The 18,452-nt window shown below is 40.2% G+C and overlaps 1 protein-coding gene across 1 annotated transcript; it reads left to right on the forward strand.

The window, feature by feature from the left end:
• Positions 1-3,589: 3,589 nt before the first annotated feature.
• On the forward strand, positions 3,590-12,800 carry LOC139461145 (chymotrypsinogen A-like). Its single transcript, XM_071242691.1, has 7 exons — positions 3,590-3,705; positions 5,470-5,637; positions 5,928-6,001; positions 6,721-6,809; positions 7,655-7,914; positions 11,016-11,155; positions 12,608-12,800. Exons 1-7 carry the CDS (start codon positions 3,642-3,644, stop codon positions 12,767-12,769), a joined length of 957 nt encoding a protein of 318 aa, XP_071098792.1. The 5' UTR covers positions 3,590-3,641; the 3' UTR covers positions 12,770-12,800.
• The last annotated feature ends 5,652 nt before the right edge of the window (positions 12,801-18,452 follow it).

The following is an 18,452-nucleotide window of genomic DNA, read 5'->3' on the forward strand; positions in this document are numbered from 1 at the left end:
CAGAGATCTGGGATATACATTTATACCCGATATATAAATCAGAGGTCTGGGATATACATGATATATCAATCAGAGCCCTGGAATATACATTTATGCCCGATATATAATTCAGAGGTCTGGGGTATACATTTATACATCATGTTATATCATTCATAGGTCTGGGATATACATTTATGCCAGACATATCAATCAGAGATCTGGGATATATATGATATATCAATCGGAGGTCTGGGATATATATTTTTGCCCGATATATCATTCAGAGGTCTGGGGTATACATTTATACATGATATATCATTCATAGGTCTGGGATAGACATTCATACACAACAGATCATTCAGAGATCTGGGTATAGATTTTCACACGATATATCATTCATAGATCTGGTATATACATTTATACCCTATGTATCAATCAGAGATCTGGGATATACATTTATACCCGATATATGAATCAGAGGTCGGGGATATACCTGATATATCAATCAGAGGTCTGGGATATACATTTATGCCCGATATATCATTCAGAGGTCTGGGGTATACATTCATACATGATATATCATTCATAGGTATGGGATATACATTTACACCCGATATATCATTCAGAGGTCTGGGGTATACATGTATACATGCTATATCATTCATAGGTCTTGGATATACATTTATACCAAATAAATGTTCTGTTCCCACTGTCCGACTCACACATCACTTGGGCGGTCGGGTAGCCTAGTGGTTAAAGCGTTCGCTCGTCACGCCGAAGACCCGGGTTCGATTCCCGACATGATATTGCTGGAATATTGCTTAAAGCGGCATAAAACCATACTCACTCACTCACTCACTCACACATCACTTACCTTCTGGCGTCATATATATTAATGGGCCATTTCCAGGAAAACCTGCAATGTTTAGGTAATGTTTGTGAAGGATAGGAAGAGATTATTCAACACAGAATTGGAAGAATGACATATGATAAAGACGTTATCACGTTGGTGTGTTTTGGGGATGGTAAATGTTCTGTGTAAAGAAGAAACACTGTCTATTTAGCTCGCTGAGGCTCGTTAAATACAATGTTTATTCCTTATACTTGATGTGTACCCTCCCCAAACACGCTCGCGTGACAACCTCAAAATACACGATATATCATTCAGACATCTTGGATATATATATACACGATACACCATTCAAAGACCTGGGATATACACTTATACCCCATACATTATTCAGAAATCTGGGATATACATTTATACATAACAGTTCATTCGGAGATTTGGGATATACATTTATACATAACAGTTCATTCGCAGATTTGGGATATACATTTACACCCTCTACATTATTCAGAAATCTGGGATATACATTTATACATAACAGTTCATTCGGAGATTTGGGATATACATTTACACCCTCTACATTATTCAGAAATCCGGGATATACATTTATACATAACAGTTCATTCGCAGATTTGGGATATACATTAACACCCTATACATTATTCACAAATCCGGGATATACATTTATTCACGAAATATCATTCAGAGATCTGGGATATATATTTATACACGATACACCATTCAAAGACCTGGGATATACACTTACACCCTATACATTATTCAGAAATCGCGGATATACATGTATACACGATATATCATTCAGACATATGAGATATATTTATACACGATACACCATTCAAAGACCTGGGATATACACTTACACCCTATACATTATTCAGAAATCGCGGATATACATGTATACACGATATATCATTCAGACATATGAGATATATTTATACACGATACACCATTCAGAAACCTGGGATATACACTTACACCCTATACATTATTCAGAAATCGCGGATATACATGTATACACGATATATCATTCAGACATATGAGATATATTTATACACGATACACCATTCAGAAACCTGGGATATACACTTACACCCTATACATTATTCAGAAATGGCGGATATACATGTATACACGATATATCATTCAGACATATGAGATATATTTATACACGATACACCATTCAGAAACCTGGGATATACACTTACACCCTATACATTATTCAGAAATCGCGGATATACATGTATACACGATATATCATTCAGACATATGAGATATATTTATACACGATACACCATTCAGAAACCTGGGATATACACTTACACCCTATACATTATTCAGAAATCGCGGATATACATGTATACACGATATATCATTCAGACATATGAGATATATTTATACACGATACACCATTCAGAAACCTGGGATATACACTTACACCCTATACATTATTCAGAGATCTGGGATATACATTTATACATAACAGTTCATTCAGAGACCTGGGATATATAGAGGATTCATCACGAGTGTTTTTTAATATGGGAAATATCAACCGAGTCTTAGTTAATCGGTATTTGCCGAGCCTTTGGCGAGGCAAATACCGATTAACGGGACGAGGTTGATATTTCCCATATTAAAAAACACTCGTGATGAATTCTATTTATCATTTTCACATTTTTGCTTCCCAATTAAGGAATAATTGCATTAAACATTAACATCAGCAACTTGTCGAAATATTACGTATAGATCGTGCGTAGTGATACATGTTTTCAAAAGCCGTGTAAACCAAAATTAACAACCCCTTAACTCCTTTATGGCATATTCCTTCGCTGAGAAAAAAAAGATCATTTTAAACAAAATACTTGAAAAGACTTTTGCAGAATAATTGAAATAATGTCTCCAACATCAAAGGTATCCATGTTGTTTTTAAACACCTACACACGTGCACCGGCGAAAAAAGTCCCACTTCCGGCTATCTAATTTGCATACTTATGTCATTGGGGTATGACATATATGTTTTTATGTCATAAGCTTATGTCATGGATAAATGCTTTAGTTAAATGATAAACATTTATACATAACAGTTCACTCAGAGACCTGGGATATACTTTTATACACGTTTTATTACTCAGAGATCATGGCTTTACATTTATTCACGGAACTACTTTTCAAGTCGCAAATACAAGGGATGTTGAAACGTGTTAGGTAGGGAGAATTTACTGTTTTAAGATGGCAACCCTACAGAGAAGAAACTTTTTGTATATATTTGTAACGTCATATCGTTTTGTTCTCAAAAGACGCAACATAACGTCATATTACTAGTTCCGAGTTTCGTGTAGGCTGTTCCATTTATTTCCCTTTTTAAGAACTTTTCACAAACAAATAGCATAAGATGGCCTTCAGAAAAGAAACTGTAGCCTTTTCAGATAAATTTAGCAATTTGTAACTTAATAAAGTTTTGTTTTCAAAAGACGCAATATAACGTCATCTTGCTAGAACAGACCAGCCAACTTTAAGAATCTCGTGCACATCGGTATCATATTACACTGAAACTTTCAACTCGGAAGGTTAGTACATCGCGTTGGGCACTGACACAGAGAGATAATGGGGGCAGTATGTAATACTATTTGTTTTTACAATATAAATAGAAAAGAAGTTATCAAAGATAACCAAGTGGCCAAAGTGACATTGTTTTTCATGCGTATGTCACATGACTTATCTTTATTCAAGATAGCTCCTCTACTTGCCCGGTGCTAGGTGCCGCCTCAGCAGTGTTGTTGGTCGTCCTGCTACAATGTTGTCTTCCCTAGGCCTGCTGGTACTCGCCTGTCTCATACAGGGCAGTCTCCAACAAACAGGTAAGACCCTACAATCCCCAACTGATGTGGTGTTTATATTACTAAGCGTGTGAGTGAGTGAGTATGGTTTCGCCCGCTTATAGCGATATTCCAGCAATTTATGACGGCGGGAGGACACCAGAAATGGGCTTCAAACATAGTACCTATGTGTGGAATCGAACCCGGACCACAGGTCTTTTGCTCATGTTGCAGGTAAAGCATTATTGGACATACCATTTGTTCAATTTCCATCTCCCTAGGGAGCATACAACCAAAGCTATCTGTAAGGTTCCAGAAGGTTCTTTATTTTATTGCTATCTCATACTACCGGGTACCCGTTCGCCGGGAAAGCCTGCTTAATGTGTTTATAAACCTCCTAATAACGTCACCTCCAGTTACTTGAATATCTGCCTGAACGTTGTTTTTTTCTTTAAATTATGGGTAGGCGTCACCTTGTGGTTAAAGCGTCCGCTTGTCACGCCAAGGATCCGGACTCTTTTCCCAACATTGGTACAATGTGTAAGCCCCTATCTCACATTAACGAATCTGAACACGAATGAACACGATTTAACGTTTTTCCTCAAATCGTTTTAGAACGTATGAAGGTCGCGCACTCGTTCGTGTTAAGTCGTGGTTGGTCGCTCGCGGTCGTATGGACGTCGCAGTTCGGCTTAAATCTAGTTATAATTTTTTGCAATGCAAATCGAGAAAGTTTTTATTTGTCAAAACCTTTCGTGGAAGGGTCCCCGAATTGCAATTTCGTGTCTGTATCGTAATCCATTCGTAATTAATTCTTATGTTCCGTAACAGCTTCGTAATCGATTCTTTTGCATTCTTGGCTATTCTGAGCGATTCGTGGCTACTAGAATTTCTTGTCGTCTACCCGAAAACATCCTGAAACAGCCACGAATCTCCCGAGTCAACTACGAATCATGTAAGAATTAAGTAACAACATTCGGCATATTCGTAACTTAGTCGTAGGTGGTTCTTACAATTCGTGCATGATCCGTACATGAATATTGTAATTCATACATGTTTCTTAACCCATTCCTGGCATGCTTCATATTTTTAAACCCGATCAGCCACGAAAGTTTGTATTATTGGCCGAATCATCACGAATTTCGAAAGTTTCCGAATCGGGGTGGTTCGGGGTGATTCGGGACATTCGTGGTCGTAGTGAAAGGGGGACATAACGACAAGCACTGTTTCCATTGTGCGGCGAGCATGGATTGCTCCATGGAAGACCTATTATAACTCTGACTTTCACGGGTGGTCAAGCTTTGTGACTGAGTTTTCTCATGACCCGACGGTATGGGATGATGCTCATTATATCAATCCCTGGTTTGTCCGGCCCAGAATCAACTGATTGATTCAGCTGGTGTATTGCATAAAACATCAACTCTTTCACCCTGACGTCTGATGATCAGATGATGATGGCTTCATCTTCAATCTCGACATGCGGTGACTACACAGAAATTCATCTGAAAGATTTTTAAAAATCAATTTTTACAACATTTTCAATGCAATGAGTTTGATTTGAATACATTCATGACATCTTACAAACTATTTAAATATTTGACAAAGAATGATCATCAAGTTCGTTGGTAGTCGTTTCTTAGGACAAGCATGGGTTGCTGGATCGGTATCAGAGCAGTAGTGTATAAGAGATGTCGCAAGATACATTAAAAGATTCCTTACCTGTTTCCTGTTGATGAGAGTCATGCTTTCCTGCACAGGGTAGTTTTAAGAAGACAGGACATTGTTGACAATCTCCTGTTCTTCCAGAATGTGAGTCTCAATATGGCGGCCACTGCCGTAGTCTGTTCGGGTCGTCGTGTAACTCCGGGGAACTCCAGACCCTCAGTCACTGCGGCTTCCTCAACTTCTGTTGTTACCCGGACCCCAGCACTGCGCATGTCACAAATGCACCCGGACATGTCTCGCACGGGAATGGTAAGGAGCTAGCATTGCATTCGGGTACTCTTGAGTCGGGCATGACAAACAAGTTGCTATATATATATATGATGTAATGTGTTTACGTACTTGATGTTACGTGTCGATTCCCAATTCGAAACAATACGTTAACCAAGAAATATGTGCGTTAAAGAATATAGTTCATATATACATCATTTTGTGTGCTTTGAATGCAATATCAGAGTTTGTGTGGATGTGTGTACGAGTGGAGTTGTTTTCTATTTTGTTTGTCATAACTGCTATGTCCGTGCATGTCGGCGTGTTAACAGGTCATTGTGGCGTTCCCGAGGTGAGCCGGATAGTTGGAGGATCGACAGCTGTAGCAGGGGAGTTCCCATGGCAGGTACGACACACCAAGATCACAACACCATCACACAACCACCACACCACCATCACAACATCGCTCGAGCACCATCACAACATCATCAAAACACCAGCACAATACCAGCACCACAAGGTCTTGACCACCATGCAGCAACTACCAATAAGCATCTCAATAATTACAATGGCCATCATTCACACAGAAACCCAAACACCTCATCCACCCACTAATCCACTCACTCACTCACTCACTCACTCACTCACTCACTCACTCACTCACTCACTAATCCACTCACTCACTCACTCACTCACTCACTCACTCACTCACTCACTCACTCACTCACTCACTCACTCACTCACTAATCCACTCACTCACTCACTGATCCACTCACTCACTCACTCATGATCACTCACTCACTCACTCACTCACCCACTAATCCACTCACTCACTCACTCACTCACTAATCCACTCACTCACTCACTCACTCACTCACTCACTCACTCACTCACTCACTCACCCACCCACCCACCCACTCACTCACTCACTCACTCACTCACTCACTCACTCACTGACCCAGACCCACCCACCGACTCACTCACTCACCCACTAATCCACTCACTCTCACTCACTAATCCACTCACTCGCTCACTCACTCACTCACCCACTCACTCACTCACTCATTCGCCCACCCACCCACCCACCCACCCACTCACTCACTCACTCCCTCACTGTTGATCCAGGTCTCCCTGCAGTACAACCAGGGACACATGTGTGGAGGTACCCTGATTGACGACCAATGGATCGCCACTGCAGCTCACTGCTTCGAAGAGTATGATAACTTTATCGATGTCCTATTATATACGATTAATATGCTGACACAACTGTGTTTGTCAGAGGGCTTAACTAACAGCTACCCCAATTATAGCGGGACTGTGAACCACGATATCGAGCCCAATTTAAGTCTGTGTTGGTTTTTTTGTTGTTTACGCCGCACTCGGCGATATTCCAGCTATATGACGGCGGTCTGTTTAGAATCGAGTCTGGACCAGACAATCCAGTGATTGATGTCATGAGCATCGACCCACTCAATTGGGGTACGATTACATGCATCAACCAAGTCAGCGTGTCTGACCACCCGAGCCCGTTAGTCGCCTCTTACGACAAGCATATTTGGCTTTTACGGCAAGCATGGGTTGCTGACGACCTATTCTGCCCCAGGTCTTCAAGGGTCTTAAGTATGTGTCCACACATTCCAGTTAGCGCAATGAGAGAACCTTAGACATTGTCTATGGGTAATTGAAAACTACTTGACTGTTTTACATAATAATACAAGGGAGGCAACATCTCAGGATGACTTTGTCAGGGGAGATAACCCTCAGCTGCTTTGGCAGAGTTGATATGGGAAGACAACTCTCAACAGCCCGGTATCTTGGTAGACGCTACTCATCTATTCAGGAGGATATCTGCCAAAGGAGACAACTCTCAGTTGCTTGGAATAACTAAGTAAGGGGAGACAACTCTCAACTGCCTATCTTCAAGTAATTGCGTGACACAGAAGCCCTACAAAACCAAAAACAATCTGTATCTATTTTAAGATAGCCAAGCTGGTTGATGGGTCCAGATTCGATCACGTGATGCGCAGACTCGCCATTAACTAGCTTTATTTCCTCACAGCACTAATTTGGGTAACTGGGACGTCGTGATGGGCGGCATTGACAACTACCACGTCTACCAGAAACAGGTGCACAAAATCGCCCACATCATCAGGCACGCCAGCTTCAACAGCAAAACCAACGCTCACGACATCGCCTTGGTGAAACTCTCACAGCCAATCGCCGAGGGAAGGATGCTCAAGCCAGCATGCCTGCCTGCTTCAGGGGAGAACTTTGACAACGTGGTGTGCACTGTCACCGGGTGGGGAGCCACTCATTTCAGTCAGTATTGAGTCTTCGTCGCATCTATTGTACAATATTTCAAAGACAACTACGTGGGTAACCGAGAACTGATTTGATTTTACAAACACAAATTTTATACTCTACATGCATTATTTATTTATTTATTGTAAAATAATTTTTGCGATAATCGTACACTTTTGTCGTGTCCAAGAATCCATGGTGTAAAGCCATATGACTTAATTCCAAAAATGTTAATTGGAGTTACTGCCCTTTTGTTAGGGGTATGTTTTATTTATGATCAGACACTTATAAAATGATAATTATCAATCAGATATTTTACAAATACATAGTATATTGTATTTTACATTTTCAAAGTTTAGGAAAAGAAATATGCGAATTACAAAAAGCAGAACGTCGGATAAGGTCGGAGAAAGTTACTATGTACACTATACATATTCATTGTATGATCAAACACAATCAGTGATTCACCGAAAACTAAACTTACATTTTAAAAATGGTTGCCGTGGCGGTTATATTTCAAGGTTGATCATATTTTAGAGAGTTGATTGAAGGTCTGTGCCTCTATAGAAGGAATTGTGTGTAATGGTACAATCTGTTATTGTGGGCGTTACAAGACGTCACAGGGATGTGGCCACCAACACTTTGAGTCAATTGCAACAATGGACGTCCATGAAAATAAACGTACAACACTAGGGAAGGATGCCACCATAAGGAAGTTGGAGCCTTCAAAATGACCCTGTCCAGCAACACCAGAAAATGATCCCGAGAATCAATGATATGTCGACCGATCGGCGAACCATTTTGCTCGTTCAGTTGGCATTTCCCAGAAGCAAAACTACTCCGTTACCACAGAAACTTTGCAAATGAAGTATCAGAGTTTGGGGTTCCAAAGCTTCTGAAATCAGACAAAAAACTCATCAAGCATATGTCTCGTGATAATCTGGCTCCATTTGAAGCTAATCCAGAAAGGATATCGATTCAGTAAGTTTAGATTTTTGACTAAGGATGATACTTTGGTTCACCACTCTGAGCCCAACAACATAAACACAGGGAGCATTTGATATCCCCACCACCACCAAAGAAGGCAGAGACTGTCCAATCACCTGACACCACCACCACCACCAAAGAAGGCAAAGACTGTCCCATCACCTGACACCACCACCGCCACCAAAGAAGGCAAAGACTGTCTCATCACCTGACACCTCCACCACCACCAAAGAAGGCAAAGACTGTCCAATCACCTGACACCACCACCACCACCAAAGAAGGCAAAGACTGTCCAATCACTGACACCATCACCACCAAAGAAGGCAAAGACTGTCCAATCACCTGACACCACCACCACCACCAAAGAAGGCAGAGACTGTCCCATCACCACCACCAAAGAAGGCAAAGACTGTCCAATCACTGACACCACCACCACCAAAGAAGGCAAAGACTGTCCAATCACCTGACACCACCACCACCAAAGAAGGCAGAGACTGTCCAATCACCTGACACCACCACCACCAAAGAAGGCAAAGACTGTCCAATCACCTGACACCACCACCACCACCAAAGAAGGCAAAGACTGTCTCATCACCTGAAACCTCCACCACCACCAAAGAAGGCAAAGACTGTCCAATCACCTGACACCACCACCACCACCAAAGAAGGCAAAGACTGTCCAATCACTGACACCATCACCACCAAAGAAGGCAAAGACTGTCCAATCACCTGAAACCACCACCACCACCAAAGAAGGCAGAGACTGTCCAATCACTGACACCACCACCACCAAAGAAGGCAAAGACTGTCCAATCACCTGACACCATCACCACCACCAAAGAAGGCAAAGACTGTCCAATCACCTGACACCACCACCGCCACCAAAGAAGGCAAAGACTGTCCCATCACCTGACACCACCACCGCCACCAAAGAAGGCAAAGACTGTCCCTCACCTGGAGTGGTTATTGGTTTTGTGTGTGTGGATTCCGAGCTTGTCCTCATAGCGGACTATCTTCCAAAATGACTGACACAAAAGAGAGCACATTATGGTGACCTTTGGGGCATTTACGGAATGGCATTAAAGACTAAGAAACGTTTTTTGCTGCGAACTGATGTGCTCTCTCATCCGGACAATGCGTCAGTGCACCAATCAGTCCTTGACATGGTCACAATCCACAAGTATGGCTCCTTCAGCCTCCACCTCATACACCTCATCTCAAGCTTCCCAAATATGAGTGAGTGAGTGAGTATGGTTTTACGCCGCTTTTAGCAATATTCCAGCAATATCACGGCGGGGGACACTAGAAATGGGCTTCACACATTGTACCCATGTCGGGAATCGAACCTGGGTCTTCGGCGTGACGAGCGAACGCTTTAACCACCAGGCTACCCGACCACCCCCCCAAATATGAAGAAAGCTTCAGTCGGAACCCATTTCATGGCTGTCTTGGAGAATGTTTTCGGACAGCCAAGTGAAGGAAATCAAGGAAACTGGGATAAAATCCCTTCAAATCGTTGGCTTGGTTGGTTGGTTTGTTGATTTGCGCCGCACTCAGCAATATTCCAGCTATAAATAATCGAGTCTGGACCAGACAATCCAGTGATTGATATCATGAGCATCGATCCACACATTGGGATCGATGACATGCATCAACCAAGTCAACGAGCCTGAACACGCAATCCCGTCAATCGCCTCTTACGACAAGCAGAGTCGCCTTTGGGTTGCTGAAGACCCCGGATCTTCACGGGTCCAAATCGTTGGCAAAAGTGTATCATTGTAGAAGGGTGTTATGCTTAAGATAATAATTTAAATGATTTCCCGTCTTGTCATCTGTTTGAGGCTCTGCACTTTCAATCACCCCTCGTAAGCTTGCAAACTGTGTGGCATCATTTTCGGATCATAAGCAGAAATACACTTTTAACCCAGAAGATGCCAGTTATCCTGGCACACTTTTAGAAAATCAGAAGGACACACACATTCGTTTTATAATCTCCAAATTGTATCCATATAGTTAAATAGGCGAGTTAATAACAACGACGACGTACAGACACGCTTGGCGTGACGTTTATGGACAGCTAGTTCCTCGACGTGAATATGTTATGACGTTATTGCTGTTTTCCACACATCCAGATGGACAAGGCACGCGTTATCTCGAGAAGGTAAACGTTCCCGTCATCACAAACAGCATGTGTAAATACTACCTCGGCAACGTCGTCTTCGACCACAACGTCTGCGCTGGTCTGAGCGCAGGAGGAAAGGATGCTTGTCAGGTGAGTTGATTACAAAGCTGCGTGATGAGGATCTTATTCCAGGTGAGTTAAAAACGAAACTAGGTGAGGGTCTTTTCCCAGGTGAGCTGATTACAAAACTAGGTGAGGATCTTGTCTCAGGTGAGCTGATTACAAAACTAGGTGAGGATCTAATCCCATGTGAGCTGATTACAAAACTAGGTGAGGATCTAATCCCATATGAGCTGATTACAAAACTAGGTGAGGATCTTATTCCAGGTGAGCTGATTACAAAACTAGGTCAGGATCTAATCCCATGTGAACTGATTACAAAACTATGTGATGATCTTATCTCAGGTGAGCTGATTAAAAAACAAGTTGAGGATCTTATCCGATGTAAGCTGATTACAAAACTAGGTGAGGATCTTATCCCAGGTGAGCTGATTACAAAACTAGGTGAGGGTCTTATCCCAGGTGAGCTGATTACAAAACTAGATGAAGATCTTATCCCAGGTGAGATAATTACAAAGCTGAGTGATGAGCTTGTATTGTTCTGATGCACCGGCTTCCAAACAGTTGTTCACGGTAGACAGTCAGAAACAGAAAATACCTTTGTGCTTTAGTACACTTCACCGTATTTTATAGCATAGTCGCAGTTAATAATAAAATAAGCTGATAAAATATAAAAGTTCAATCATATTTTAAAATTATCATTTAAAAGTTAGAAAGTGCTAACGGTTTGAGTGTTACATTTTGTGAGTGAGTGAGTTAAAAATTAAAGTGACATCAGCAATATTTCAGCCATATCGTGACTTTCAAAGGTTATATATAATAGATACATGTAAACAATAAAAACCTGTCAACAACGGACAGTAAAATAACTAGACGTTTCACAGAAAAGTTACATTTAGTGACAAACGGGTTCCCATATCGATCTGCTTGCTTTCATCTGTTATTGACGTTTGACAAGCATGGCAAGAAAATATATATTATATATTAAAAATCTCAGATATGCGTGGATCGATGCTGATGATGTCAATCACTGGATTGTCTGGTCCAGACCCGGATTATTTACAGACCGCCGTCATATAGCTGGAATATTGCTGAGTGCGGCGTAAAACAACAAACAAACAGAACTAAAATTTGTGGTCCCTTTTTTTCATGTATATGTATGTTACTATTAAAAACAACGTTTTGCAAAAGATATTAACAATCAAAACCTTTTGATTACAATATGAATGACAAATGGAAAACGCGCGACACCTCCTTCCAACTCTCACGGGGGCGGTCGGGTAGCCTAGTGGTTAAAGCGTTCGCTCGTCGCGCCGAAGACCCGGGTTCGATTCCCGACATGGGTACAATATGTGAAGCCCATTTCTAGTGTCCCCCACCGTGATATTGCTGGAATATTGCTAAAAGCGACGTAAAACCATACTCACTCACTCACTCCAACTCTCACGGAGGGACTTTTTCACGTATAACCTCTCATTGCAGGGAGACTCCGGCGGCCCCCTGGTGTGTAAAACTGGTAGTGTGTGGAAACTGGCGGGTATTGTTTCCTGGGGGTACGGATGTGGGGACAAAGCGACACCCGGTGTCTACACGCGAGTGTCCTCATTTCTAAGCTGGATTGAAGGTGTCAAGGCTAAATACTAGGTTCACTCAATAAAATAAATCACGCATAATAGTTTGTGTGTTAGTTCCTGTGTCTTTGGTAAACTCATGCTTTGGTAAATATTTGAATTTGAGTGAGTGAGTAAGTGAGTGAGTGAGTGAGTGATTGGGTGGTGAGTGAGTGAGTGAGTGAGTGAGAGGGTTGGTGGGTGGGTGGTTGAGTGAGTGAGTGGTTGGGTGGGTGGTGAGTGAGTGAGTGAGTGAGTGAGTGAGTGAGTGAGTGGGTGGGTGGGTGGGTGGGTAGGTGGGTGGGTGAGTGAATGAGTGAGTGAGTGTATAGCACTGATTTTCACACACACACACACACACACACACACACACAAACACAAACACGGACTATATAATGAGGATCGGGTGATCAGGCTCTGTCTTTGGTATCCTGGCGGGATAGGGCGATGTCCATCCTGTCATCCTGCCACGATTGGCCATTTTCCGGTGAAATTATGGCTCTGGGGTGACTGGCAGCCATCGCATTAGTCAGTTGCCACCAGAGAAAAAAAAGGCTTAGTTAAGATTTTTCCCCCACTTTTTCCTGTATGCCTAAAACTTTTTCTCAAAACGATTTCCAATAGGTAGTAAGCTTGCAAGTGTGTGCGTGAATTTTCAGTAGATCAAAAATTAAAGGAAAAATATGACAAAATTTGACAAAATTGGCTGTAAGATCTTTATTAAACTATCTAAATTATGTCTTTGATTACAGATAATATGTTCGGTTATCTGAATTTGGCAACGTTTTGTTTCATTTAACTATTATTCTAATTCTCAGTGAAAACATTGATAAATTAATATGTTTTTACTTCATTTTCAATTCTTGTGATTAGGTAAAACACTTATTCCATTGAATTGTGACGATAAAAAGCACAATAACTGTGTATTAAAATCCGCCTGCCAAATTGTGCTATCCTATACAGAAAGGAAATTGAAAATAAAATTTATGTTACATAGGGGCTCAGATATTGTCTAGAATATTGCCCCACCCCTTAAAAAGCACTTTTGACGTAACTTACTTATTGAAATATGGTGGTAGATTATGTTAACGTAGTGGATGAGTTGGATACTTGCAACAATGCTTTAAAACACCAAAATAGTACAATAATAAAGCAAAATGATGTTTAAAGTTTGTCTATGACCTGTTTTAAAATCAAAGATCTTTTACATTGTATAACATTGTTTTGTCAAATTATGCAATTTCCCTTCAATTTATGCCATTTTGACCCCCTGAAAATTCACGCACACACTTGCAAGCTTACTACCAATTAAAAATTGTTTACAGATTTCTCCTCCATACAACGGAAAAGGTTAAGGTATTCAGGCAAATGTTTTTCACCCCTGGCTAACTGACTGACTGAGGTTGGGGATTTTACGTGCGCTTTCCGACTGCAAGCGCAGGTCGTACACGTTGTGACTATAAGCAGGGACTATATTTGACCACATGACCGTCACGTGATGTACACGTCCTAGCGTCCAGGCGACAGAAAGGAATGGCTTCTAATGTTGGCAAAAGCGGCCGTTTGCATAAGTTATGTGACTGATCTTACGATTACGAGAGTTATTTGTTGTGGTAAATAGGTCTTCAGCAACCCATGCGTGCCGTAAAAGGCGACAATGCTTGTCTAAAGAGGCGACTAACGGGATTGGGTGGTCAGGCTCGCTGACTTGGTTGCTGCATGTCATCGTATCCCAATTGCGTGGATCGATGCTCATGATGTCAATCACTGGATTGTCTGGTCCAGACTCGAGTATTTACAGACCGATGTTATACAGCTGGAATATGTCTGTGTGCGGCGTTAAGCAACAAATAACCTAACCTAAATAAATAGCTTAGTATATGTAAGAATAACGAAATTTAAACACTGATGAAACGGTAACGCACAAGAATTGTGCATCAGTGATCGTGTTATAGCGGAAGCCTGTTTACTGTTTGGGCAGAAGTTGCCTCATTTCCTACACTTACAGCCGATTCTTTTTTGCGATTACGGAGAGTGACGGAAAGAGACGAGATTGGCGGAAAGGCTATCGTCCTCTGGCTAGCCTCGCGCACATACTGGAGTATTTACGGTAAGTCGTGAAATAGGAAGAATATTTTTTACTTCATCGTCAAACAACAAAAAACAAACCTGATTCAAGCAGGTGTGTCGTTTGTTTGCTCCGTAGAATTTTGAGTGAGTGAGTATGGTTTTACGCCGCTTTTAGCAATATTCTAGCAATATCACGGCGGGGGACACCAGAAATGGGCTTCACACATTGTACCCATGTCGGGAATCAAACCCGGGTCTTCGGCGTGACGAGAGAACGCTTTAACCACTAGGCATCCCCACCGCCCCCGTAGAGTTTTGAAAAGGGGTAGGACCTTGCGTCAGATAAAACATTCTTCAAATTGACCGAGCAGCTGACAGAATGTCTACCAATGTGGTTGATCTTGGTCTATAAAGTCTAAGTGGCAATCGGGCATGATATAAAGCCTATTTGTTGTATATTCCCGGATCTATGGATATATATGTACCTCAGATGTACATTTGTACACGATATATCACTCAGAGATCTGGGTATATATTTACACACAATATATCATTCGGATATCTGGGTATAGATTTACACACGATATATCACTCAGAGATCTGGGTATATATTTACACACGATATATCATTCATAGATCTGGGTATAGATTTACACACGATATATCATTCATAGATCTGGGTATATATTTACACACGATATATCATTCGGATATCTGGGTATAGATTTACACACGATATATCATTCACAGATTTGGGCATAGATTTGCACACGATATATCATTCGGATATCTGGGTATAGATTTACACACGATATATCATTCAGAGATCTGGGTATAGATTCACACACGATATATCATTCATAGATCTGGGTATAGATGCACACGATATATATCATTCAGAGATCTGGGTATATATTTACACACGATATATCATTCGGATATCTGGGTATAGATTTACACACGATATATCATTCATAGATCTGGGCATAGATTTGCACACGATATATCATTCGGATATCTGGGTATAGATTTACACACGATATATCATTCAGAGATCTGGGTATAGATTTACACACGATATATCATTCATAGATCTGGGTATATATTTACACACGATATATCACTCAGAGATCTGGGTATATATTTACACACGATATATCATTCATAGATCTGGGTATAGATTTACACACGATATATCATTCATAGATCTGGGTATATATTTACACACGATATATCATTCATAGATCTGGGTATAGATTTACACACGATATATCATTCATAGATCTGGGTATATATTTACACACGATATATCATTCGGATATCTGGGTATAGATTTACACACGATATATCATTCATAGATCTGGGCATAGATTTGCACACGATATATCATTCGGATATCTGGGTATAGATTTACACACGATATATCATTCAGAGATCTGGGTATAGATTCACACACGATATATCATTCATAGATCTGGGTATAGATGCACACGATATATATCATTCAGAGATCTGGGTATATATTTACACACGATATATCATTCGGATATCTGGGTATAGATTTACACACGATATATCATTCATAGATCTGGGCATAGATTTGCACACGATATATCATTCAGAGATCTGGGTATAGATTTACACACGATATATCATTCAGAGATCTGGGTATAGATTCACACACGATATATCATTCATAGATCTGGGTATAGATTTGCACACGATATATATCATTCCTAGATCTGGGTATAGATTTACACACGATATATCATTCAGAGATCTGGGTATAGATTTACACACGATATATCATTCATAGATCTGGGTATAGATGCACACGATATATATCATTCAGAGATCTGGGTATAGATTCACATACGATATATCATTCAGAGATCTGGGTATAGATTTACACACGATATATCATTCAGAGATCTGGGTATAGATTTGCACACGATATATCATTCAGAGATCTGGGTATAGATTTACACACGATATATCATTCAGAGATCTGGGTATAGATTCACATACGATATATCATTCATAGATCTGGGTATAGATTACATCTGATATATCATTCATAGATCTGGGTATAGATTTACTCACGATATATCATTCAGAGATCTGGGTATAAATTTATACACGATATATCATTCAGAGATATGGGTATAGATTTACACACGATATATCATTCAGAGATCTGGGTACAGATTTACACACGATATATCATTCAGAGATCTGGGTATAGATTTACACACGATATATCATTCATAGATCTGGGTATAGATTTATACACGATATATCACTCAGAGATCTGGGTATAGATTTACACACGATATATCGTTCAGAGATTTGGGTATAGATTTACACACGTTATATCATTCAGAGATCTGGGTATAGATTTACACACGATATATCATTCAGAGATCTGGGTATAGATTTACACACGATATATCATTCATAGATCTGGGTATAGATTTACACACGATATATCATTCATAGATCTGGGTATAGATTTACTCACGATATATCATTCAGAGATCTGGGTATAGATTTGCACACGATATATCATTCAGAGATCTGGGTATAGATTTACACACGATATGTCATTCAGAGATCTGGGTATAGATTCACACACGATATATCACTCAGAGATCTGGGTATAGATATGCACACGATTTATCATTCAGAGATCTGGGTATAGATTCACATACGATATATCATTCATAGATCTGGGTATAGATTTACACACGATATATCATTCCTAGATCTTGGTATAGATTTACACACGATATATCATTCAGAGATCTGGGTATAAATTTATACACGATATATCATTCAGAGATCTGGGTATAGATTTACACACGATATATCATTCGGAGATCTGGGTATAGATTTATACACGATATATCATTCAGAGATCTGGGTATAGATTTACACACGATATATCATTCAGAGATCTGGGTATAGATTTATACACGATATATTACTCAGAGATCTGGGTATAGATTTACACACGATATATCATTCAGTGATCTGGGTATAGATTTACACACAATATATCATTCAGAGATCTGGGTATAGATTTACACACGATATATCATTCAGAGATCTGGGTATAGATTTACACACGAAATATCATTCAGAGATCTGGGTATAGATTTACACACGATATATCATTCAGAGATCTGGGTATAGATTTACACACGATATATCACTCAGAGATCTGGGTATAGATTTACACACGATATATCATTCAGAGATCTGGGTATAGATTTGGACACGATATATCATTCAGAGATCTTGGTATAGATTCACATACGATATATCATTCAGAGATCTGGGTATATATTTACACACGATATCTCATTCGGAGATCTTGGTATATATTTATACATGATATATCATTCAGAGATCTGGGTATAGATTTACACACGATATATCATTCGGAGATCTTGGTATATATTTATACATGATATATCATTCGGTGATTTGGGTATTGATTTATATCTGATATATCATTCAGAGATCTGGGAATATATTTACACACGATATATCATTCAGAGATCTGGATAATACTATATATTTACGTACGATATATCGTTCGGAGATCTAGAACATACATTTTGAACACGAACTATGAAAAACAG

The sequence above is a fragment of the Haliotis cracherodii genome, unplaced genomic scaffold (assembly GCF_022045235.1).
Source record: "Haliotis cracherodii isolate W230 unplaced genomic scaffold, xgHalCrac1.p SCAF_14, whole genome shotgun sequence".
Lineage (NCBI taxonomy): Eukaryota > Metazoa > Mollusca > Gastropoda > Lepetellida > Haliotidae > Haliotis > Haliotis cracherodii.